The sequence below is a fragment of the Limanda limanda genome, chromosome 10, assembly GCF_963576545.1.
Source record: "Limanda limanda chromosome 10, fLimLim1.1, whole genome shotgun sequence".
Lineage (NCBI taxonomy): Eukaryota > Metazoa > Chordata > Actinopteri > Pleuronectiformes > Pleuronectidae > Limanda > Limanda limanda.
The window spans coordinates 11,319,262-11,341,710 of NC_083645.1; the positions used below are offsets into that span (position 1 = coordinate 11,319,262).

Below are 22,449 nucleotides of genomic sequence, written 5' to 3' on the forward strand. Positions count from 1 at the left end.
GTGCAATTGAAATGACCCCGCCCTCGTTTTGGTTACTATTGCCTTTGGGGGGAAAGAAATGGAGCTGTTTCTCATATTCTCTAAATGAAAACACTTGATCTCCTTGATTTTGCTGCTTCATGTCGACCGGGGGTTCAGCAGAACTCTGGTTTTATCTTGAGTGCATGAACCCGGTTAAAGTAACTGCCAATACGGGACTGTCAAAGATCTAAAGATAACACACTCACAACAAGGGCAGTACAAATTTGTCATCACTGAATTTGGTGCTCCTGGTTAGGGAACATAGGAGCAGTATGAGGAGCTGAAGCTGAACGATATCGAAGCCCAAGCAGGGTGTGTTGGACTGAGAGCATTATATAATCTGAACGTGAAATCAATAACTCTTCAAACTGAAATACCACGCTCTTGAATAAAGACACGGGAAAAAAAAAATAATAATGTGTGCAAAATGCAAGCAAAAAATATCTACTGGAGCTGATTTTATGTTTCTGTATTTAGAATCCGAGGGTCCAGACTCTTTATTAGTCTCCACACTGAGCTCTGCCTTGCTGCTGAAGGAAGTCATCACCTACCGTAGACCAGGACCGTGGCAGAGGTGCTTTTTCGGCGAGCGACGATGTTCTTGGCCACACACGTGTAGTTGCCCGTGTCGGCCAACCGGGCTTTTCTGATGAGGAGGTTGTGGTCGGCCGCGATGAAAAAATTGGGGTCGCTCGCCGGCTCGATCATATCCTCGTTCCGCTGCCACTCCACCTGAAAAATAGATGTCAGCGGTCAAAAACAATGCACTGCATCTCAATAGAAAAGGTTGCACCCCCCGCCCCCCCCCCCTCCCTCCCGTGTTGAAGCTCTTCTGGGACCGGACACGCTGCGGATGAGAGGTTTTGACATGGAGAAAAAAAACAAAAAGCTGTGAGCTAGAACTTCTCTGATGCTATCACACATAGTAAAAAGAGGAACAAATGAAGCTTGATATGGTGATGGAATTTACTGATTTATACACCACACTGAAGTTTTTTTTCTTTTTTGTTGAGGAAGCGCAGCCTTTATTTTGTAGTCGCCTCTGCAGCTGTTTGGGGTCTGTGAGGGAAACTAATCATGCTTTGTGTAGTTTCCGTGCCCTCTTGCAAAAGCCAAAACTGATGTTATTCCATTTTTTTTGGGTGTACTCTCAGATTGGCTTTCTTGTTTCCTTGCTCTCACTTGACCTTGTGCCGTCTCCAGAGGAGCCACAGTATATACGGCGGCTTTGTTGTCGGTATTACTCGCAGCGTGTAATTGGGCTTTCTTTCTCTCGCCCTATATCCCTTTTTTCTCCCAATGGTGACTTCTGCTCTGACGTTCTTTTCTTCTCAGCTGTGGACGGCAACCCCCCCCCCCCCCGCAAACTGTCCCTGCACTGTAAAGGCCGGAGCATGCTTCTGCATTTTCAGGGGCCCGGAAGCGCAAGAGCCCTTCCGGGCCCCTTACGTGCTATCGTAGCCCTTCTTACGTGCTTACGTGCGTCGGCCAATTTTTCTAACTAGACGACAAAGCCCCGCAAGCGTCACCCGGCCGCAAGGGCTGTGATTGGTCTGCTAACTACATCATTCCCGGAGTCGCATTTCCGGTTCATGCCCAGAAACCACGGAAGATTTAGAAGAACGAATATGGACCAAATAGAAGAGCACTTGGCAGAAGAGATCCGAAACTAGGACCACTAGTATAACCCTTCACTGACCAGCGGATTTTTCCGCCAGAAAAAGGCTCTGAGGAGCCGCCGTGGCGATGTTAATAAATCGCTCTTCTTCGTGCCACACACGAAGAAGAGCCGACTTTGACAAAAAACATTACTCCGCCTAGTGTTCTGGCGGGGAATTGCATGGCAACACGCGCAACGGTTGGAAAACCATGAATGAGAACGAGTCCTGCGTTACAACTGCGTGCTTGCGGGCCCCTGACAACGCAGAAGCATGCTCCGGCCTTAAGGCTGTGGTTGGCTAGTGTGCCGCTGGGGCCCGACCTCCTCCGGGGTTGTTATCGGAGAAGTTAGGGCCTATCTGGGAGCGTGGGGGTGCGGCAGGTGAGGTGAAACAGCAGGCCCCTGTCTGCTTCTCTACACACAGACACACACCACAGAGACACACGTGGAGATGGAGAGTCGAGCAGAACAAGGAAGTGCACGAGTGCATGAGAGATACAGGACACGGAGAGAGACGGCAGAGAGATAGAAAGTAAGATAGGGACAGACTGAGACAAATAGAGCCATTAATTATGGATAGGCCTTTAGAGATGTCAAACGAGGAGCGAATCCTCCATGCCCACAATGAGTGATGTGACGAGATGATGTGATATACGGCTTCTCAGAGATGTGAGAGATAATAAATCAATAAGGGGGGAATAATTAGAGGCGTAATTTATCCATACAGGATTGTCTGCTCCGTGGTGGAGCGCATCCAGAGGCGCTTCTTGCTCTTCGCCCTCCTGGTGAGGAAAGGGTAAATGGATGCGGTATGTGGGCCTATAAATATCTTCTGTATTCCAGTCTCACCTCGGCTTGTGGCACTCCCTCGGGGGGATGGCAGCGCAGCAACACCTCCTGGTCCAATGCCACCTCTTTACCCTGCGGCTCCTCCTCAAAGTTCTTTCTCAGGTCTGGTGGAAGAAACACAACCAATTAGGATATTTGTGCACAAGCTCGTCAGGCTCGACTGAGACACTGTTATCCGCAAAACTTGGACCAGAATGTCTCTGAAATTCCCACTCTTTGAATGTCCACCCGTGGCCTCGCTGAGCGTGTCGCACTCCAGTTGGCCCCTAAGCCACACGGGGGGGGATCGGTGGCACCAAACATGTTGCTTATTACAGGCTGCCTGGCTGGTTCAGAGATGCTCGTCAGCTGCCAGAGGGGCTCGGCATCAAGCAAAAGCAATTGCATTACCCCTCACTCCTCCGCTCCCACCCATTCTGCTCTCGCCCGCATCATGCAGCCTCCAGCCTCCATCTGTATGAGGGCTTGGAGCAGACACATGAAAACAAAGCCCTGAGGCGCCTGGACAAGAGCTCCTGCAAGCCTGGCTGACTGACTGCATGGGGCTTCACATTACGTCTCATTGAATACTCTTACTCTTTCACCAACCCCTGCTAAATATTTGTCCGTGAGCGAAGGCTGTGTATAACGCAGGTAAGATTGGCAAAGCTTTTTTTCTTCTTTTGGGGGGAAAACACAAATGCAGGTCTATTTGTATCTGACGAGCTAGACAGGCTGCTGATAACAGGCGGGTCGGTGCAAATCTGATGTGTGTTCACCCCGGGTTTTGACTCAGAGCGATACAATGTGTTATTGTGTTGAGGCTGAGAGCCGCCGGTGGATTCCTTTAAACAGATGTTGAGCCTGTCCCGACCAGTCATACAGAGAGAAACGTTAAGATGAGCAGAGAGTTTCATGACATTCGATTTAATTGAAGGCGATACAATGGGACTGGAGGAGACGTGTGACATAACAGTCCTGGAAGGCTTAAATCTTTACGAATGTGTATACGTGTTCACGTGCATATCTGCGCTCCTTATTGAAGCGTGCGTGTGTTTCCTAATCTTGCATCCAACTGACTTTGGTGATGTCTCAAACAAGGTTGGATAATGAAAGTGTGTTTTCAAAACATCTGGTGGTTTGGAGACGCCGCTGTGCTCGGCTCTGTCTGGAATATTGCATATTTATGTGGGAATTAATAGACAGAACGCTTTAAAATACTCCAATGTAAAATGTCTTCTTCTAATAAAGCTTTTGAGGCTGCGGCGAGGGATGTCTCTGCGTTCCCCAGACAGATTTATGATTACTGCACAGCAATAAATTTCAAATCTGTTTTTATTCCAGTTACTTTCATAGGGATGATTGCTGATACACTGTATCCAATGAAAAATATACTCATGAATACTCAAATTTAGAGTTCACTCTGCCTTCAAGCAGACGCATTACTCTCCGTGTCTGCCTCTGATATTTCCTTTTTAGAGAATCACAGGGAGAAGATTTAACTAAATTGTAATCGTAGCAATACACTGTGGTGCATCACATCACAATGGCCTCTGGGCTAGTTGTTAAATGAAACTTGGTTCCTCTCCAACCACCAAAAAAAAAGTCTTTGTGCTAACATCCTCTTATTACACACTGCTGTGCATTATGCAAACGCCTTGTTAGCCAGTGTTTGCCTTTGTAATGACGCGGTGCTCATTTCTAGAGGGCACTCACAAGCGATCCGGATGTAGGCTTTTTGGCTCTTCTGTGTCCCGGTGGTGCTCCAGGCGACACACTGACACCAGTACTCGTCCAGACCGAAGATCTTCTCCACCTGCTGTCTGGTGATGTCAATCGTCACCTGCATGACTGGCAGCGCTGCAAAGCAAACACAGAGGAACAACCGTCAGAAATGGTGAACAGGTTTATTCCCATTTGCTCATTTGACAACAGCGAGGAGTGAAATGGCCGTAAATATGAATCGATGGAAAGAAAACACACACACATCCACACCCAGACACACACGGATCCTTTTTAGGGATTTTGTACCTTGAACCAAAGCGGCAGAGTAATTCGAAAAAGCCAGGCAGAATAAATAAGCAGAGACGCGTAATCATATATAAACAGAGTGCTTGTTAACTGAGGAGAATGAGAAAGAGAGCCTCCCAGCCATCCTCAATGTAATTTGGAGCGGAGTTGAAACAGCAACAGTTGGGAAGGAACAGGGAAGCCTTTAACAAACCCCAAACAAATAAAAATGCCTAGTGCGAGCGGCTTCACTATTATTAAATCCAGGAAGTACGAAGAGTTCACAATCTTTGGAGCGTTTTCCACAACACTGTTGATGTGCTGCAGCAACACGGTGCGAAAAAAATAGATTTATTGCTTTTCAAGAAGAAAGCAAAGACAACTCTCAGCTACACAACAACATGGTGTTGTCAGGGGCTCGTCTTTTCTATATTAAGAAGCTATCTTTCATTTCATTTTTATTTGACCTTTGATATGGAACCTGTAAGCCCTGGGTATCCCTATATATTGAGCCTCGACCTTGATCCCGACTATGTGTCCTATTTTCTTTCCACAGATGATGAAGAGATTGCCACGTTTTCCTTCCAGCCCTCCCTCTCTCTCGCTCTCTCCCTCCCTCTCTCTCTCTCTCTCTCCGTCTAATCTCTTCTCTCCGGGGTCTTTTGGGAGTGAGGGGTGTTGAACCTTTCATATGAACACAGAGCATTTTCACAGCCACAGAGGACACATCCCCAAGACGGATGCAGTAGCGTGTACAGTTCCGTATATTGGAAGTCTCAATGGAGAGCCGCTCTTCAACGGCAATTTACATAAAAGCACTTTGTGACACCCTTGCACTCCCTTCGCACACTTGATCCGTCTGCAGTGATCATTTCCAGCCCCAGACCGAACCTGACGTAAGCTCCACTAAGTGGCACCTATCAGGCCATCAAACCTATACAGCAATTACATAAAGCACTTGTGCCGGTACAGAGCATTCATCAAAACAAAGAAAGGGTCATCTTTCATGAACAATCTGAGGCAAACGTGTGTATGGATCCTGCAAGCCGGCCCGGCAGTGACAGGAGCCGTCAGAGAGAGAGAGGCGAAGTGGCTCCATCGCTGGCAGCCATCCGGTGATATGTAGCTCTGAGGGTCGCTGACAGACGCGCCCCCCCCCCCACCCTCCTTCCAGCCTCCCATGCATTAGTGGCAGATTTTGCTTTATGTGATCACAGTGAATGCGAGTACACGTGCAGCAAATCCAGCCCCGGAGCCACTCTGAGCATCAACAACACCCTACGCTGCAAGATTTCACCAACATATGTCCGACTCACATGTGCAACAAATTCAAAAGGAGTTAAAAAGTGATATCTGTAATGTTTATATTTCGGCTTTAATAAAACTGACAAAAAAGAAAGGTTGATTTATGTTGAGATGTGAGCCTGGATCTTTGAGGAACTTGCCCTCATTTAGTCTCTTTGCTTCTCCCTCTCAAATCTGGCTCTTCTATCAGATGGGTGCGTGTGTGTGTGTGTGTGTGTGTGTGTGTGTGTGTGTGTGTGTGTGTCTGTCTGCAGAGAGTGTGTGCAGCATTGGCTGAAGGAGCACCTAAAAGCTAAAACAAATGGCTAAAGTAACAAAATGGGCACTCCAGAGAATGAAGAAATGGAGCAGAAGAACCCCCCCCCCCCACACACCCCTGTCTCCTTGCTTCAAGTCAGCAGCCTGGCAGCATTTAGTTTCTCCCCAAATGACGTAAGTAAGAAACACCTTGCACCTTATACAACGGCAACAATACCCGAATTCCCAAACTATACAATCTAAAGCAAAGTTGTTGATGCAGTAACATTTTGTGTGTTCAGAGCAAAAACTCCACCACAGCATAAAAAAACTAAAATAATGAAATTATCTCTAACGCAGCAGGAGAGTTGGTTAAATATACATTTGTATTTACAGTGCAGCAGCAGCAGCAGCGTGCACATTATGTCTTATACACTCGGGAGGGATCCGGGAGGGGAATTATTATATTGGGATTTTTGTTGGTTTTTATGTTTGTGTTTGTTATTAATGGAATCCTTAGAATAGGAAATATATACTACATATGAATCCATTACTGCAATAATAATATTACAGTTGCAGTGTGCCTTGTAAAAAACTTATGAAATCAGTCTGAAGAGTGCCCTCAAACCCGAAAGTTAAATTAAACTAAATTGTGAGAAATCCTCACAGGCGGGAATGTGGATAACAATAGGAACATCTGATGGTTTTGATTTATGTGCTCATAACAATTTATGGATGCAAAATCATTTGTATTTTTGAACACGTACATTTGAAATACAGCAGTGAGCCACGTCCTGTGCACTTTGCATGGCTTCACTTACAGTAGCAATTCATTTAATTAATGCAAACCATCGCTCTTCTTTGAGCTGGAGGGTAAAGGGAATAAAGATCAGCATGGAGATGCAAAGCATGAACAATAGCAACCTGAGGTGAGAAATCCTAAGAAGAGCAATTTGAAGCTCTGCTTGCCAGGGTAATTGCATTCTGTTTCCTTATCTCTTCCTGTCTCCATAATTACCTGCTTTCTGTGTCTGACACCTTCCAGTAACACTGCTGTGAGTCAGTCTGTCCAATTTCACTCCAATTAATAAGTAGGACAAAATAATCTCATCACTTTGTGAACAAAATGGGACTGTAATTTTATAGCTGTTAATAATAATTGGACAGGCTGCTATTTAGTGTTGTTTTCCAAAGTCTATTCCACAGAGATGGCGAGGGGTAAAACAAAACTTAACGCACATCACTCATGAATGATACGGCGAGAGAAGCATTGATTCATGGAAAACTGTCTCTTTCGGAAAATAGGCCACTGACACACACACACACACACACACACACACACACACACACACACACACACACACACACACTTAAACACACACACACACACCTTAACACACACCTCAGCTATATCAATATCGATTCCTAATAGTATGTCGAGTCGCCTCTGGGGTGTTCAAATCTAAAAAAGGAAATTAACGCCTCCTTTAGTGAGATAGTGAGCGTGCACGTAACATGGCTATTTAATGATAATTAAAACATGACACGACTCCCTCACTTTCCCATTTGATCTGCAGCCCGTTTTACAAATGAGCTCATATCCCAAACCTCAGTGAAATCACGAGAAGATTTAAAGGGGCAATTATGCGATTGACACTGTATGAATAATGGACTCACGGCTGCAACCCTGGTGAGTTCATTTTTTATTGAAGTGTAACTAACTCGCTTGTATTTGGAAAAAAATACATATTTACAGTTCACAGACAAGATGACTGACTGAAAGACAAGAAAATCAATGCTTTCAAGCACTTGAAACTCCTGTCCTTGGGTAAAAACTTTCTCTACACTACATTTTCTTTGTATTTAAAGTGGTCACTGCGCTGGCAGTGGATATTTAACCAGACAGACAGTTTGAGGAAGTTTTTTTTATAATAGCTTATTTTTCACAGAAAGGTAGTTGACAACTCTGAGATCTGAAAAGTTTATTGATGGTTTATTACAGCTGCCAGTGTCAAGGTTAAAGTGAAGCTGTGATATTTATTTTGTAAAAATACCAAAACTCCTACGCTTATACTGAAAATAGAAACAACCAATATCTGTGTTTTCACTCTTTCAAGTTTGAAAAGCTGAACTTAATTTCAAGCTATGGTCAGATTTCTCCTGTGTTAAGGGATCAATTGTGTGATGGACCCTCGAGTCTTTTAGACAATTTAAACAGTTATGTAAAATAAATTGTTGCTTTTGTGTAAATGAAGTTATGATGTGTTACCTGCTGCATTATTAAAGGTATTTCCTACTTCCTAAAACAACAAAAACATCCGTGCACCACTTTGCAGTTCCTACCCGGCTATCTTTGATTTGAGAATGAGTTCCGTTGTACTTGCACAATGACAGTTAAGCTTTTGATTCTTGAACACATGTTGGTCTTCCATGTTTAATTTCCTTGATAGAGAGAGTTGATACTTGATGATAAATATCCTAGTATTTCCACCTTAAGTTAAAAAAGCAACACATCATTCAGGGCTGCCTATAAGTGGACAAAATTCTAAGAGATTTCAGTGACTAAATCAAACTGAAACTGAAAGTAGGGAACAGACGATTTTTATGTCCTGTGACATTTCTGTTAATCAAAAGTCTTTGTTAGTCGTACAGTGCATACAGAGCCTGGATCTGAAAAGCATCATCTGTAAAAGCATCCAATCCGGGTACTCCCTTTCTGCCTCAAGACTACCTGAGTTTTAACAAATGAAACATAAAGAATAAACAAAGACCGGGAGAGATGCAGAGAGCCTGAGTTCACAAACAAACTGACCTAACTACAGCGTGCTGGAGCTTGGTGCAAAGTCTTCAGGCAGTCGAGTACAATACAAGCTATTACTAGATCCACTGGCACAAACACACACACAAAGAGCACACAATCATTCACTGTAATGTGTTTTATTCTAATCTGTGGCACAGCAAGACTGTTTTCACATCAGAGGAGGCTGCAGCAGACGGGCCGAGGAGGTTACTTCTCTAGTTTCGCTCAGGATGAGAAAGAAAATACAAAATATAAAAAAAGAGTAATTGGTTGAAATAAATCATAAAATCTCTGAATAGTTTATTTAAATACTTTCTCTCTCCTTGGGAAAAAAAAGCCATTATTGAAATCCTGATTGAAGAGCATCAACAGGGACACTTGCAGGGGAGGCAAGAGGGGGAAACACACTTTTTATGCTAAACTGTTTTCGGTTAAAATGCACAAAAATAATGATGCTGAAGAGGGGGGTGTCCGTCCTGACCAATCAACAAGCAGGAAACAATATTAACATCACGTTGGTCCAACGAAAATGTCCAATCTTCATTATAGATTTTCCACCACTGTTTGTAAGAGAGTGTGGCAGAAGTAGAATATTTAAAAAATGATCAAGGTGCAAATTTCAAACTACCTTTCAAAAACTTTTCAACAGAGTCCAAAAGTTCTTCTTCTCATATTTCAATCTTTTTTCTCTTAATCAAGCAACACATGGTGTCTATGATTAGACAGAGGGCTCCAGTTCAGCACTAGCCTCCTCCATGATAACGGATGGGACTTGGCCAAAACGAAAAAGTCAAAGCACGAGTTGAACTTTCTGTCATTTCACTTAGTTCTTATGACACCGGTGTTTGTTCAAGAGCTCATTTTCCAGTAGGCTTTGATTTAATTAGTTTATTGCTGCTCTCTTGCTGCTGGTAAACTGGATGCAACAGTATGCCTCACATTGTTAATTATTCATCTTTGATTTCTTTTTTTCCTATTTGCAAATTATCTCTGTTTGTGATACTCTCTTATGAATCTAATGAATGTTAACAGCTGATGCTTCACCCCTTGTTGAACTGAGAGGCTCCTGATGTCACACTGGATGTTTGTTGAACATTGAGTAGACAATAGTGAACTAATGTACAACAACATGAAGTTGTGTGTTGGTTCTCCTCCTGTCCTCCCCAGTTTTTTGAGTCACCAGCTGCCACTGTTAGACATGCACAATAACACCTAACAATAGGACAGAGGTCACACTGGGTCAAGAGACAAGAGCATCTCTCTATAATTGAGTGTGTGTGTGTGAGGGGTGAATCTTCCCCTGAGCCAACAGGGGCTCAACACACACAGGGTAACCGTCATTGGACTCAATCCCGGGCGAGTCGATATTGCGCTTGTCTGAGTGTGGGACTTTATTTTTCTCCCCCACGCTCTTGTTTTCGCAGGCTGTGACCTCAATTCCATAGGGGTCATTTGCTTATCAAAGGCAAGGACTGGAACTTGCAGGTCCTGAGTGTGTGTTCATTGTGAGCAAGGAAACTCAATTAGACGGCATCCCCACCGTGTGTGTGGCTGGGATTCATCAGTGGATATAGTGGGATTAGGGTTGGGTGACTCTACATCAGGGGAGTGCACCATTTCAAGGGAGAGAGTTCACAATGGTTGAGGAGAGACATCACAGATGAGCGCTTTTAAGAATGCACTGTCGGCTCAGCCCGGCGAGCAGCCAGGAGCAGCCTCTAAGTGTTTTATTTCCTCCTGTGGTTCTTCTTTGTACTGGGTGGCATCAGTGTCATCATCAGCTCCACCAGTGTCCAGAGCTTCTTTTCAAGAGACCCACAATGTGCTCTTCCCCAGACCAATTACTTAACCTCTCCTACATGAAAGACCCGGCACATGAAAGAAGCCAGGCTGTCCAAGAAAACATGACTTTTGGAGCTAAGCAGCAGGAATCAGATGGAAAACAGGAACATAACAACAAGTAGAGACGTTCCAGCATCGATGAAAAATACCTGGTCGGACATCAACACGTATGAAGATCTACATACCGATCTGATGCCACTTCTATAATGGGTAAGAGTATATTAGATTCACCCGGATAAAACAGCAGTGTTCTTTTTCCAAGAATAACTTCCTCCTCACAGCTTCAACACATGTCACCCTGGAAAGTCCCACAAGTAAAACACATGCTTCAGTTTGAAGGGGGGTACTAGTGTGGCTGCAAAAGAGCACGAGGAGCTTACCGAGGCTAAAGGACAAAAATATTACGAACTGCAGCAGAAAACTTTGGAAACTGCATCCAACCAACACACTAAGGTCTTTATCTTTTATGTTATGACTTTGCCCTTAAATTGAACCAGATTTTATACCTTTTATTTTTGTTCATTCTTCTCTTTTTTGGGTTTTGTGAAGCACTTTGTATTCTTGTTTAGATAAGTGCTATACAAATAAAGTTGTTGTTGTTATTATTATTATTATTAAATAACAAAGACAGGGTAACCGACAAACTTGTTCATTGTTCTGCATTCTTAGATTTATTTATTTGAGTTATTTTTAAGTTACGACAGAGTTTTGAAACAACACAATAAAAAAGTGATATTTTATTCATTCTCTGTATTACCTTTTCAAACTGTTTGTGGCCATCAGCAATGAGAGCATTCATCCCTTACATAAAGGGGTGTTATTTTTTAAAATGCATTGGTATTGGTTATATACTCTAACAACCAGTTACGGTAGTTCTATGTTTAAATATTACAAATTCCAAAGTTAACCCCAGGTCACGACGCCAAGGGCACAACTTCTTCATCATCCAGTCCTCAGACTTCCATTACCATGTTAAGCAGCGAGGTGATGGGTGGCCCACACTTCCTGATGGGGAGAGCTGAGAATGGCAGGTGGTGCCATAAGTGTCTGTCTCCTAACAAGGATATGGTGGCCTTCTGAGTGAAGCATGGCTCTATTAAACAGCAAAGGAGACAGGCAGGGGGGGAGGGAGGAGGGGGAAGGTAAAAAAAAAAAAAGAAAAATAAAGAAGCTCTGCATCCACAGTGAACGCAGCAGCCGGGGCCTCCCGTTCGGGGACGCTGGCGAGGTTGCGACTCGAGTCAGTGGGACAGCGTTCTGGGTCAAGGCTCTGCCGCCGGTTATGACCAGCTATTCAAGAGCCTCTTTTGATTGAGCTGTCCATTCTCCACAATGAATGCACGCTGCAAGGCCCCTGCTGATGCTCTGAATGTCGTTACAGATTATTCATGGCTGACAAACAGGCGAGCAGGTACCGCTCCAATCAATCCCCGGCTAGGTTCAGCCCAATGCCACTCCAAGGAGACCTGGGTGGAGTCCCGGCAGCGGGGCGAACAAGGCCAAACGGTGCAGGACACAAAGAACGCCGTTGAAAGTTCGTGGAGGAACTCGGCTGGTGTGACTCAGACCTCAGATCTGCATATGCAAGGGGGGGAGGAGAGTTTGAGTTCCGTAGCATTGATAAGGAATAATGATGTAAACACTTTGAATGCCACGGGAGATCGAAATCTTCACTCGGCGAGACATTTCACTTTTCTGGTATTTGTCAGCAACACAACACCTCACACACGATCTCACAACAATGCGGCAGAGCTGTGTACACAAAGTGATGCTCAGATCGTGTTTTTAGCTGCGCAGGTGTTCACAGGTTTGCAACGCGTTAATGAATTGATGCACAAAGATTCAGAATAGCTTCTACGTGCCGCTGAGCGCAGACGTCAGACAATCAAATTCGTTTTTCATTCATGCGTTCCGCAATTTCGCAGGCCTCCAAAACAAAAGCCAGAAGTGATAGCATCAAGTGGACATTAATTCAAAGCTATGGATCTTCCTATTTACACTGTCCCCTCCATAATTAGTTTGCCTAACCTTTCGTTAATAGCACACACACGCACGTAGACGTCCACAGAGGCGCTGCTGTGATTTACCACAGTGCCCTTACCAAAGTGCCCCTGTTGTAATTACTCTCCATCCTATATCCTGACCCCGATGATTGGCAAGAGCAGAATCTGGTGTATGCCACAGTCTTCAGGCCGGGAGTGACTGGGACCGGCTCCTTTATCTCCCACACACACCTTGTCCCGACTCCAATGAGAACACGTCAGAGGTGAAGGCCTGGAGCACTTTGCCTCTGCTTCCATTACATTCTGCAGAGTGGGAGGATCTGATAGAACGGTAACCACATGAAAGCCGTGATAATTTGCTCGGGCTAACATGTTTCTCTCTCCCCCCCTTGTCTGACACGGCCTTGGGCGCTGAAGTAAATAAGGAAAGCGGCTTCAGGTAAGTCCGCCCGCCTTCCATCTGGTTGCCGAGTGCACCGTGCCATACAAATTGCATTAGGCCCCCCCCCCCCCCCCCCCCTCCTCTCAATCGGTCAGTCCCTGTTGGGCCCTGGGTTCGACAGTGTTTGTCTGAGTTAGAAGGCAGAGGTTTTCAATAATCCAATGAAGGTATGTGGGCAAATGTAAATATTCAGCACAACAGCACAGAGCATTCAGTAAACACCCTGGAGGGACATGCAGGCTCTCTGCAGCACTCAACAATATTTTTTCATATTTCTGAACCACTTTGAATTTGTAAACCTCATATTTTTTTTCATATGGATATTGAATAGTATTTTGTCATAACGTTTGTATGTGAATTAATTTGCTATTTATATTTATATGCTCTTTTCTAATTACTGCAAATGTTTGGATGTAAAGCAATGTAGATTTTTTCTACTCTGTAATTTTCTATTTGTAAATGATCTAAAAAACAAGCATTCAATAGCAGAGTTTATATTTAATTTTAAACTGTTTCTATCAAGTAGGAAAACTCAGATAAATGATGTTATTTACCTTTACAGTGCTTCAGTGACTAAGACTTTTTTCTAAAACAATGATAGACAATATGGTTACAGCTCAAATTTAAATTCCGTCCTTCAGAACAGGTGGATATTTGAGCGGTTAGACTTCAAACTAAAGTTCTATATCTTACATTAAAAAAATAATAATACACTGCATTATGGCACATAACCAGTGTGCAGCCCTCCTGCATTCACAGGACCTGCTTAACCTCGCCCAGAAATGACGACGTGCCAACAATCTGTGATGCCACGACTGAAAAACAACGACTTTCCACATCACGAGAAACCTCTGGACGGTCGGGGTTAACGGTCTGCTGTGATGTCGATACAGAGCAGTGGTGTGTCTCGAAATCAATCCTTCCAGAAGATGTGTGGGACAAAGTAAATACCCACAAGTCTTATCCACCTCCCTCGCACCATGACACACACGATATTCTACAGGAGACAGCAGCAGCAGAAAAGGAACCTACTACATAGCCTCAAAAGTATAAATAGAAGTTTATGAGGAATATGTTTCACGATGTAGCAGATGTTACGTTTTATATATTTAAACCAGCGCTTATTTTCCTGGCATGATAAAAATGAGTATATTTAACACAACATGTAGTGTAATAAATAGAAGGTGCATTAAAAAATCTGTATTGTGTTTGAGCCCCCGAATAACACTGAATCCTCATGGTTCTCATTCCAGCGTGGGCCGGGCCGTCGAGGTTAAAAATCAACTATAATGTGAAGCATGAGGGGGTGAAGTGCTGTAGACCAAACAGGGATTGAGCCTTTAAATATTAATTTCTTTGTTCAGATGTGACTGTATTAATTATTAATAGTGTAGATGCAAGACAGAGAATTGTGGACTTTATAAATAACCTGACGCTGAAAATTGAGAGGAAATAAAAGGAGTGAAAGTACAGAGAAGACCCCTGAGCACTGGTTCGATATATCCCAGGTAGCAGGTTCCCGGAAGGTGCAGCTGGAATAACGTGCACACGTGATAGAATTGTTGAAAAAGGACAAAAAGCAAATATAACTGATGCATAAAGAAAAGAGATATGATGATCCAAAGATGCGGTCCTCAATTTGATTATTTGCTTAATCAAACAATATTTGATTAATCCCACGTTTACATTGCTTCTTTTCTCCAATCAAAACCCAAAGTGACAATATTTATTATCAGGTGAGACACAGAAAAGCAGCCATCGATCACAAGTGAGAAGCGAAGAAGTGATAAATGAATATTAGGCTTTTCTTCCTTAAGTGACTGCATTAAATGTCTAACACAAACTACCTGAATATAACAACAGAAACACATCCCAATATTGATTCCCAAATAAAGCTCTTTGTTCAGTTTTTAAATAAATAAAACAACCCTGAAAGTTAAATTGATTGAATACTGAATCTCTTCCCTTATGACTGCCCTTTAAATGAGTGTTGCTCTGAGGTCTCTTGAAAGACGGAAGGAGGAAGAAAAAATAAAATAACAAACATCTTCAGAAAAACAAACACATGGTCGAAAAACAACGTGGATGAATGAATTATTAATTTGAATCACATAAAAATCCTAAAGGTTGCTCCTGATGGCTCCCAGACCAGGACGGCTACTCTTGTTGTTGTCAACATGCTTCAATGAACAGCCGCTCCGGCGGAAAAAGGTTTTCCTCAAACACGTGCGCCGTCTGCAGTTTCCCTTCTTTGTGTGTTTTTTTGTGGTCGCAAGGTTTACCACACAATTCCAGGAGTGCTGCATGAGTGCAGGAACATGCTGATCGTTGACTTGTGCTTTTATTCCTTGAAACATGAGGCGGAACACAATTTGCCTGGCTGTGTTTCACTCTGTCACCCGCCCCTGACCCAAAGTGCATCAGCCTGCAAATTCATGGTCCAGCTCTTGATTCAGTTGAGGCCGTGCAGCAAATTCTCAAGGTACAATATAAACTTTATGGGTTTACATACGTTTGCTGCACCCAACCATCCAAGACTGGAGATGTGCTGCACTGCCTCTGGCAAGAAGATGTGATTTCTAGTAGGTAGCAGAAGCCAGAACTAGCTAAAATGTCAGCAAATTGGTTGTATTCAATGCTGGAAAGTCGCTCAAGTAAAGCATTGATGTGTATCATATGCAAGAATTTGCAAACTTTGGAAACTTTATTCAAATCAAACAATAAATTGTTATTGCTATAGATAGCACAGTCTAGTTATGACTCACGCCAATATAATGTTCACTACGTCAACACTTCCCCCAGTTTTAAAACCCCAACAAGAAATAATTTAATGTAAGATGCAAATTTGTAAAAGGTGTAACTCCTTTCTATGTTTTCATCTTGTTTACATCCAGGGTCAGAACACTCCACTTAATTTGATTAGTGTTTATTCAAAATATGAGTTTTATTCGGGGATAAGGTCAGTTAGAAAATGCAGTTTACATGGTAGGGTCTTATTGTGACTATTGGCTTAATCTGGTTAATATTGTAAATGTGGTCAATAATAACAATGATCACTTTCATACAGACCTAGTAGCATGTACAGCTGTTAATATACATTATTTGAGTTGTTATTGTGTTTAACTGCAATGGGTTGCAAGTCTAGGTATCGAAAAAACTGTTTGGGAAAGAAAAATGGTATCGTAACATCTCTACCTGCATTAAAATCTCATATTTGTGACATATTTCCATCTCTTACACAGCACTTCACGAGAAGATTGAAGCTATTCTTCTTCCCTCACTGTATAAATAGTTCTCTCTCTACGCCGCCACTTTCCCATACCCAGGACACCCTGCAGCTTCAAGTGGAAAATGGAGGAGAATGCAGCGAGTTGATGTTTGTTGGAGGAGTCTGCAAAATACCTATACTGGAAGTTTCCTTGGGGCCCGAACACACAAAGCATTAACTGTCAGTCACTGAGTTGCTCTGCCTATCAAAGATCTCGGCGGACTATTTAGCTGTCAGCTCCCGCACAACACCCCCCCGCCCAACTGTTTCCGAGCGAATGTGAGCAGAGCAGGTGCTGACTGACACCACAAACTCCCACTTTCTCCCTCCGTGAGCACAACACGTACGTCTTTTATTTCAACGGTAAGCTTAAAGACAAAATTACATTACAATGAGAAGAAGAGTGAAATGAGAAACATATCAAACGTTCATTGCCTATAATCAAAAAAATAACAAGCCGGGGAGGCAGTTTACTGGCTGTGCTCTGCTCTTTTCTCCGTTCGGATTTCCCACCTTATTAAAGCAGAGCGATTTGAGGAACGTTGTAAAATCCGAGCACATTTGCAACTCTGGCCTCTATTTGCTCAGCACAAGTGGCCTGGGTGATGCCTTTGCTGCATTTCATTACTGCATTCAGAACAGATTTTATTCAGATGTCACAGTTAGGGCATGGAAGGCCTGCAACTACAGTCAGACTGACGCAAGCAAATATTTCCACTTTCCAGGAAGGTACACAGACTGTGTGCATCACTAGTGAAAGGTTAGAATGCAGAGCGTAAGCAGTCATCTTGTAATTCAAATATGATGAATTCGACTTGATCACATATTTTTAAATGCTTTTTAGCACCACATGCTTCTGAAAGCACCACATGCCAACTACAAAAGCTTGAAGGTCTGTATTGATAACATGTCCGTAAATAAAAAACTGCAACTATTCAGAAGGACAGAACCACTGAGACTGCTGAATGTATTCCAACTTCCAGCAAGGGCACAGCTTTTGTGAGACTGACAAATGCTAAATGACTTGAGAGAAGGCAGAGCGTGAGGCTGACGCTGGATATATTTTGGTGGGCGGACAAAAGCTGCGAGTGTGGGAGATTGGAACGCCCGCGTTGTTTGTTTGACAAATGGTAATTATTTTTTTCTCCCCACTTTTGTTCCACTAATTGCAGTTAATTTTGAAACTCATTATTCCTGCATGTCAAGACCAACATCAAGGGACCAGACCCTTTGCACTTGAAATCGCTAAATAAAAATACGACTCGTGCAAAGTCGGAGAGACATTGAGAGGTGCAGCGTTTTGTCTGAGTCTATCTGTGAGATCAATCAGCACAGCTACTTGGTGTTTAATTCTTCCTGCCTCCGTTTCCTCTCACGGCTCCGAACGCACTTGCCGCTGTCTCAAAGCCAGACCAGCACAGGCTTCAATTAAATCCACTTTGACTTCCTGCTCACTGGGAGTGTGGTGCACTGCTTTGAGGAAGGTCTGCCTCGACACACACGCAGAGACAGACGCAGCGCTGACCCGCCTGCGAAGCCTAATAGAACACGCTGACAGATGTGTCACGGGAACAATTCACCTTGCCATCTGTTTTTCACCGCTTCACGGCCAAATCCTTCTGCCTACGTCCTGCAATCAAGGACAGGATGAAATACAAGTCCCATTATGGGGTTGCAGCAAATAATGCATTATCAATTAGACCCCTTGGCTACTGATCGATGCTTAGCAGGTGGTACAAGGCCATTTTGTTCATTTAGGACTCTATAGTCCTCTTCCCCCCTGATTCTCTTATTTCCTTCTGTTCATTAGATCCTGGCTGGCCGACCTATCAGGTTTTGCTTAAATTGCAGCAGGACTGTTCTTCAATATTCCATTAGAGATCACGTTTAATCACTGTTGTGTGCACCAAAAGCTATTAGGAGGACTGGCCTGAATCAGCCTGACTTTTGATGACGACAAAGTGACAGTGAACGCGCCACTGCTTTTTACCAAACATCATGTAACAGGACCCCCTATATGTCTCCTATTTATACCTCCATGCTGTTGATGGAAAGGAGGAGAGAGTAAGGAAATGTGTAGTGCAGGGCCAGAGAGAGGGGAGAGTGGGCGGGAGTTTGTGTGAGAGACGGGATTGGCTGCCGTAATACCAGGGATAAGTAATGCGGTATTAAAATAAAGGTTACAGATCATTTCAGCTAAGCCTAGCTTATCTCCCCTTTAGATCAGAAATTAAATATGTCATCACATTACAATCCAGGATCTAGTCAATCAGAAAATACATATTTCATACAAACAATCCTCCCTGGTTTGCAGATGGAGGGGTTAGCCCTGTGGGGCTACAATACTTTATTAGTTCTGTTCAGAGAGCGAAAGATGGTTTTAAAAGATTTACCATACAAGGTATTTCGATTTCAAAGGATTGACAGAGGACAGGAGCATGTGATGATAACTCAGGTGGCAAAAGCATCGGGTTATATTCCTTTATGGCAGTTTGGCAATGAGATGTGGTGTTATAAAATAAGAATATTAAAGAGTTTATTTATATTGCATTCATGATTCCTCTGGAAACTGGAAAAAATGGAAACCCTCATGTGTAGCCTTAGATTATTGTCCCCATCACCTTTTTTTTTTTTCATTGTCGAAGCCTTGTGAGCATCCGGTTCAATCAACAAAGAAAATATAATCTCCTCCATCTGTATAAAGCAGTTACCGGGGGTTTATTATATTAGGAATGTGAAATGCATGTATTTTCCACCTGAGAGGGTTTGCCGCACCGGTGACAATACGACACGTGGATCAAAATCGTTTCCATCAGCGGTGGCAGATGAAACGCAAACAAAATCAAATCAGTCTTGCCCATACAATGCTGCGCCGCTCAAATGCCAATCTCTCTTCTCCTCATCATGTGTCTGATGAGAAATCAGTGCGCGCGAGAATCTCCTAATCTATGCAAACACACTGTCAGCATTGATTTGTTCAGAGGGGATATGTCTTTATTAGGACTCGCCAGACGTCTCCCTTCCTCCTGTCCTATAAAGGATGACCTGGGAAAGACACCGAGCCGGTTGGGCCTTTGGAAGCAGTTGCAGCCATAACAATTGAGATAAGTTACTGAGGACTGGTAATGAGAACCGATAGACTCGAGGAGGGATCAATAGCGGACACTGATACCAGGAGAGGAAGGACAAATTGTGACATCTCTTTCCTTTTCCATGTTCAAAGGAGCTTTAGAGAAGTGGACCTGACTCTGTGTGTGTTGGTGTGTAGGAGGAGTCCTGTGTGTTCACACAACACAAAGGGGTGTCAGTCAGTCTGACTAACTGTGCAGTGCACGCACACACATGCGCACACACACACACACACACACACACACACACACACACACACACACACACACACACACACACACACACTCACACTCACACAGTGAGATGCAGCAGCTCTTTTTGTCTTTCGTGCACAGAATCAGTTTCAATTAACAGACCAGTGTGATGAGGGCAGAGTTCACTTCTGCTGTAGGTGCTTATCCACGTGTCATGTTTTCTCCTGCCGGAGCTTTGAATACCGAGCAGCAGGTCTGAAGCGTGTCTGGCATCAGGCCTCGGTCAGTTATTATACTTAAACCCTGTCAACTTACTCTGACGTTTGCCCGAGTATGCTGGGAGTCAACTTGAATGGATTTTTGCTGAATATTGCCTCGCCGTACAGGGACAGACCAATTTATCTTTGCAACAGCCACGTTTTTCTGATATAACTTCATCTCGGTTCTTCTGCTTGAAGGTGAGGGGATTATCGATTCCAGCGTCTGCTCTCCTCGACCAGTCTGTTTTTCCATTTGATATCCTTATGAAAACATGCACACGGGTCATCTGGAATCCGTCCCCTCAGCGTTCTCAGTGCAGTTAAGTGTTCACCTTCATCATCTGGTGCAGGCAAAGGGCTTGAGTCTGTTTCTCTCATATTGTTAAAAGTTAAGATGGTACAAATAATTACTCATACTTAAGAAGCAAAAGTTATTGTGCATTATTTTTTACTTTAGAATTGTTACTGTTGCTTTATAGACAGAAATGTTGTCACATCTGTTTATCATCTCATCATTTTATATTGTGCTGTCAGTTTGATGCAGTAAATCAATATTTTCTAGAAAACTCAACTATTACATCATTTCTAGTTTTTCTGGTGATTTGAATACCAGACAGTTTAAGGGCCTTCTTCATTCTGAGGCAAATTTAAAAAAAAAACCCTCTATAATACTGCCATAAAGCAGTCCTGCAAGAGAACTGGTTCCACATTTTCCAAAGCACCAGATCCAAATAAAAATCTGAATCCGGTGAATTTAAATGCGTTTTCCCGAGAGGACTGTTGGGCCTTGACTGAAGCAAAATTCAAAAAAACTCTAAAATACTGACATAGAGCAGTCCTGCAAGAGATGGAAAGTGAGAACTGGTTCCAGTTTTCACGAGAGGACTTCGGCCTTGGCTGAGGTATGAGAGTGACATTCTGGTTCCGTCCGGTTGTGCAATGCAAAGTAACGACATTAAACTCACTGATGGAATGACAGTCATTTCAAATATGGGAAGTAACACCAGAGATATTTCTACATAACACAGGCTTAAATTCAAGGAATACCACGTATCTTACAAACTACACAAGAGGGCCACTGCTCCTTAACCGAGTAGCAAATCCATTACAGCGGGTTTACATCCTACGGTGTTATAAAATTTGTGCCTCTGCACCTAAATGAAAACAGCAGCAGAGAGAGATTACATACACCTGAGTCACGTGCGTGCCTAGAATCAGACTGATCAGCTGATTCGATAATGGCATTGGTATCATCCGTCCTACTCACTGATTTGAAACCTTACCGACACAAGTCTAATGCAGTAACTATTGCAAGGCTAGAAACAGTGGGTTTCTAAACATCCGATGATATATTGTCACTTGCTCAGCACTATTTTATTAGAATTACAGTTTTTATCCACCCTGGTCAGATTTAACATTATACAGCTCAATTTTACTGCTGTGATTCAACATTAAACTGATACTGGATAGTAGCACTGACACTGTAAGTATCTTAAAGTGGGGAAATAAGCTTTTTACATGTGTTGCTCTGTTTGCTCCAATTATATCTAAAGCTGCTAAATTGTTTTTGACTGATGAAATCAATTCATTGCTGCAGAAGCTGGACAGTCTCCGTTCTGGCAGCTGATGTGTTGTGGGTGTTCAGAAACCTTGTTTCCTGGTCTTCAAGTTATTGATTTGGATTGGTCATGGTTATTATTATGGTTTTAGGCGATTGGTTCCATTTGGTACCCTTCAGATAATTTTATAAAATGTCTTACATGACTTTTATAAAATGTATTCATGATTTCATTAGTGCTTTTGATATCTGTCACATTGTTGTTGTAAAAAAACATAATTACCTCTGCCAGGAAACCAATAAAAAACATTTGTAATGATTCTTTCTTGGATAAATAAATAACATGAATCATATATATTAAAATATAATATGTATTGTCTTTCATCAACTGCCACACATGCAGTTACAAACCAATTACCTAATTCTGCAGAAAGCTTTCAATTTTGTGGGACTGCTTATTATACCACAATGATAATTACTATAATAATTACTGAAAATGTCTTGTTGATGGACCACTAACAGGGCAAAGACTGAAAGAAGTATGATGTTGAACAAAGGACAACAGAACACGTGTGTGAATCTTCTCCAGCACTGACTCATGACTCATGACTCATTTAAATTCAGTTTCTGGAATTAAGAGAATTAACGCCAAGACTTGACTCTTCATTTACATAACTAAGGAAAGAGGATCCCTGATGAGAATAACAATCAGTCTGAGAAGACCAATCAGTGAAATTGAGTCTGATATCTGTGGGCTCACACTTACATCTGTCTTTGCTCTTGGAGGGAAGAAGCCTGTTTATTTTGTAAAGCTTGTGCAGAGACCACCGCTCAGGCAGGTAGGACATCCTTCAGGGTTCCTCTCAGAGAAATAGGTTACTTTGAGGAGGCG

At 43.0% G+C, this 22,449-nt stretch overlaps 1 protein-coding gene across 1 annotated transcript in view; it reads right to left on the minus strand.

Moving 5' to 3' along the window:
- unc5a (unc-5 netrin receptor A) overlaps window positions 1–22,449 on the minus strand; it is a 151,423-nt gene that overhangs the window by 43,081 nt on the left and 85,893 nt on the right. Inside the window, exons 3-5 of the mRNA XM_061079892.1 lie at window positions 4,226–4,369; window positions 2,531–2,634; window positions 573–753 (exon numbers count right to left, since the gene is read on the minus strand). Coding sequence (XP_060935875.1) covers window positions 573–753; window positions 2,531–2,634; window positions 4,226–4,369 — 429 coding nt within the window. The remainder of the gene's footprint in view (window positions 1–572; window positions 754–2,530; window positions 2,635–4,225; window positions 4,370–22,449) is intronic.